This window comes from Formica exsecta, unplaced genomic scaffold (genome assembly GCF_003651465.1).
Source record: "Formica exsecta isolate Colony F162 unplaced genomic scaffold, ASM365146v1 scaffold120, whole genome shotgun sequence".
NCBI lineage: Eukaryota > Metazoa > Arthropoda > Insecta > Hymenoptera > Formicidae > Formica > Formica exsecta.
This window is the reverse complement of record NW_021848537.1, coordinates 4,281,597-4,285,997: the sequence shown is the minus strand read 5'-3', so window position 1 is coordinate 4,285,997 and position 4,401 is coordinate 4,281,597. Positions and strand designations below refer to the sequence as shown.

At 31.0% G+C, this 4,401-nt stretch overlaps 2 protein-coding genes across 2 annotated transcripts in view; one reads left to right on the top strand and one right to left on the bottom strand.

Moving 5' to 3' along the window:
* LOC115242912 overlaps nt 1–1,635 on the bottom strand; it is an 11,580-nt gene extending 9,945 nt beyond the window's left edge. Inside the window, exons 1-3 of the mRNA XM_029819514.1 lie at nt 1,573–1,635; nt 1,042–1,239; nt 220–519 (exon numbers count right to left, since the gene is read on the bottom strand). Of these exons, the coding sequence (XP_029675374.1) occupies nt 220–519; nt 1,042–1,230 (489 nt within the window). The 5' untranslated portion in view covers nt 1,231–1,239; nt 1,573–1,635. The remainder of the gene's footprint in view (nt 1–219; nt 520–1,041; nt 1,240–1,572) is intronic.
* A 1,923-nt stretch (nt 1,636–3,558) lies between these two features.
* LOC115242904 (prostatic acid phosphatase-like) overlaps nt 3,559–4,401 on the top strand; it is a 5,219-nt gene continuing 4,376 nt past the window's right edge. The window contains exon 1 of the mRNA XM_029819501.1: nt 3,559–3,788. Coding sequence (XP_029675361.1) covers nt 3,737–3,788 — 52 coding nt within the window. The 5' untranslated portion in view covers nt 3,559–3,736. The remainder of the gene's footprint in view (nt 3,789–4,401) is intronic.

Sequence of the window (4,401 nt, the reverse complement as noted above, 5' to 3'; positions counted from 1 at the left end):
AATATAATTAATATAATTAAATATTAATAAAACGCATAAATCTAACTCGTATATTCAAATATTTGTATTGATAAGAAATATGTTAATATTATTTATAGAAAGAATAATATTAATATAATTAAATATTAATAAAACGCATAAATCTAACTCGTATATTCAAATATTTGTATTGATAAGAAATATGTTAATATTAAAAGATATTTTTATAGAAAGAGCTACCTTAAAGTTGATGACCCTGACGGCGCGATCAATGGTCATGTCCACGCGTATCCTATTGTGCAGCCTCAATGATATGGTACCGTGGGGGGTGGCAACAACACCGCCGACACCGGCGTCAGTATCATGCTCCCTCCAGTTTTCCGTATAAATGGAAGCTTCGTCGGTAGCATAATAAGGTCCGCCGATCGACTTCCTAGGCTGTCGCCAGATCGCCGCCGATCCTGAATACGCGGTTCCCCCATTTAGCCCGTTCCATTGTTCGGCCGGGGGCTCGAAGTACTTGGACAACTCGCTGTACCGCTGCAAGATCATTCAGAAGAAAGATCATGAATATTATAAGGTCACAGTCTAAATAAATCTATATTATACTTTACAATTCTAATAACTCGAGCAAATATATTTATGCTTTTAATATTTCAGAAGAAAGTTTTGAAGAAAATTTTCTTCTATTAGTATCATATGTTATTTTCATACAACTGTTATAATAGCAATATTTTTCATATTTTTTATTTTTTTTTAATTAAATCAAATTTTTTATATTTTCATAATTGTATAAAATCTCAAGTAATTTTTAAGTGAATGAAACAAATTTTTAAATGATATTTAAGATTCTGTTTCCTTTTTTATAATATTCCTTGTGCTCTGTTTATCATATTTTTTTTTTAGATTTTCTTCAATTATCTTAATAAAAAGTATCCGAATTAAATTTCTTGAAATCATTTCGAGATGCAAATTCTCGTTATCTGAAATCATTCTTGTTTATGCTTGAAATAAGAACACAAAAATAGATTAAAGAGATAAAAGTTCAGAGTTTGACTGTACTTGAAAATTGGTGGGATCTTCAGATTGAGCATGATAATTGTGTGCGGTATAAAGAGATCTAGGTCGTATAGCTGTGCTTGAGTTAGTCTGATTCTGTATCGTTACGGGATACGATGGTGCTGTTTGCATCGTTGATAAGATAAAGGGCTTATGTATCTCCTTCCGGTATTCGCTGCAGGTATTTGTCATTTCCTTTACCTCAAAAGGGATATAAATTGTCGTTTTATATGTATGAGTTATATATTTATTGAAATAGAAGTGATTTTACTTTTTTAATAATTTGAGAAAAAAATTGCAATTGAGAAATTAAATTTGGGATTATTTTTGGAGCCTTTAATTAAATTATCTTTACTTTCACTAAATTTTTTTTTTATAAAAATGCGCCGTAAACTCTCCATTTAATAATCGAAAAATATTTAATCTTTTCAGAAGCTGGATTATTAAACATCAAAATTATGCGATTAATAAATTGTAAACGAAATTATAAATAATAGAAAAACGCAAGAAAGAACCGCCACGTAAAAAACGCACTTTGGAGTCGCCGGCGATAGCGGCGTTCTTCGGTTTCTTGCGCCGGGACTTCCGGTGCTTGGTGACCGTCGTCTGGCCGACTTCGTCTGGGCGATCCACGGTTGAAGCGATTTTGAATTTTCCGGGATCGACGATGTTACTGCGTCTCGGCAGTCGTGGCTATTAGCTCGCGTAAGCTTCACTTGGAGCGGAAATTCGCACGGCAGGCTGCTGATGCTGTGTGCTAAATAAGTGAGCATCTCAGTCGCCCTGGTGATTCGCCGAAAGACAGCTGATAATCTTATTGATAATCTGGAAGTTTTTGTGGCCGACGCAGACCTCCGCTCGCATGATTGTTGGCGGTAAAAAAATATCCAATCACAAATCGAAAAGCAGTTTAAAAAAAATGTAATGCAGTAAAATATTTATATAGAATTTGGGTCTTACAACTAGTGGACTTTGATAATTGCGTTATATAATTAAATTTTTATAGAAATTGAGAATTGAAAGAACAGATTTTTGTAACTTTGGATATTCGCGCGAATAAATTTGGATATTAGAATATTATAGCGGACATTTTTATACATTTAAATATATATATATATATATTTTTTTTTAATTTGTGTAAAATGCCATAAGTTTGTAAGGATGTTTATAAAAACCGGGCAAAAAAAAGCGTATTACATTTCAATATCTCGGAACAGTCATTAAAATATTGCATAAGTCTGACTTATAAATCGCGGAATACAATAATTATAAAAATTAATCTCGTTACATGAAGCATCTAATTATGATCAATTATTTGCGAGTTATTTCCAGTCTTGAGGAGCATTGCAATGTAAATTGAATCTTATTTTTTTATGTAACGATATCGCGACTCTCTTCCCCCTCATTCTACTTTTCTCTTTTTTTTCCATAGGCATAATTCGGTAATTTGGTTCGAGGATGACAAATTTCGAATCAAATCAATTCGATTGATATTCTAATGAAACTCAGTTGCCAAAACACTTAATGTTTTTTTGTATAATTTATTAATTATAACGCAAGAATTAATGTATAATTAAATAGAAGAATAAAAGACCAAGATAAAAGGATATTGACTTCGAAGAAACCATGGTAGTGATAAAGAAAAAAACATCGTTGAGCCATTCGAACCATTGTCCAGTATTTTGATTCGTTCATGCAACTGTATCGTGAATATTTCTTTTCAACTGCTCTTGTCATTGCCAAGTCTACAATATGCGCATAGATAGTCACGCATCCCCACTTTGCGAAAAAGTGACTTGCTTTTAACATTTGTAGATATTATTCAATTGTTGTCATGTATTTGCGATGCAATTATCAAACTACAAGTTGAATCAATGAATCGAGTGAAATTCAACGAAATTTTAAATATCTCGTCTCTGTTTAAGACTCTCGTCTTGCTAGAAATTCTCCTTCAAATTTTACGCGTTCTGTCAATTTCTTGTTGTTATTACATGTTACGTAAAAGTAAAGTGTTTTGCAACAATGTACATACGTGCTGTGCACAATAAGTATGTCGTGCAAAAACATTGCAAAAATAAAAATATACTCGTGATACAATTATTTTTCATAGAGATCACGACTTTTTTCAACACAAATGAACTTGAGAAAGAGCAAGCTCCAGGAAGATAATATTATCTTTATGTTGCAGAGATTTTTTAAAAGTTTTTCCGCTTCACGTTCAGATGTCATGTTGCCGTATGCTTGTGTTCTATTTTATATCAATTCGCTGACGTTGATATACAATTTTTTGCTCGTTATTGCAACTGCAAATCGACGAAATTGGAACGAATTGGACTTGAAATTTTAATACGCAGAGTATTCAGTATTCAGATCTAAAAAAAAATAAAAAATTTGCGAAAATTCAAATTTGTGTTACTAAAAGAAATAAGAGATAAAAATGGAATGTTTCCTTGAAGATCTGACGTGACAAACGATTTGACAATGAAATGTTACGCGCGATAATAATCATCAATAGAATAAATTACAAAAAGATGAAACAGACAAGTCGTTTTTTCTCAGAGAGGGGATACGTGTCTTTATCTATACGCACGTGTTGTAAGCTCTTCTCAGTACACGATCGTCCATGCACGTGCTTCATTCACTCTTGTAGACTCTATTTGTGGACCAATCAACCTTTCTCATCACTGATTAATTCGGAATGATTTCTCTGGCAATAACTATGGCTCTCCTTATGCTCGCGCTGACATTAGGTAAACGTTTTTTTTGTCTTTATCTTTTCAAATTTATTCTGTTTTATACAGAATTTTTAAAGAAAATTGTGAACTTTTCCGCAACATATTCCATGCTAAACTTGTGAATAATTAATAATTTATGAATAATAAATAAAATTTATAAATAAATATAACACAATACGAAAAATAAATATGCTTCCAGAGTCTGTAAGCTAATACATATCAGATGTTACTATGAGAGATGCAAAAAATTAATTTTTGTTTCATTAGGTGTACGAATTGTTTTTATTCTGTTATAAAAATGTAAATAAATCGTACATCTGATAAAATACGAAATTTCTCACATTCCATACTTTTATAACATATACATCCCAGGGAAAAAATCTATATATCAAATATAAATATATAATAATGATATATAAAAAATGTGCTTGTATATCTTCATTCTTTCGTATAATCTATATTCGTATGTACAGAAAAGATGATAAGAAGAATAATTGAAAAAAATAATTGAAATAATTTTTGTATAGTTTATTTAAAAAAAGTGAAACTTTTAAAGAAGCGAGAAAAAATTGTTTATACATAAATTTATACATGATTATATATGGACATTTTTTCTCACTTCTTCAAA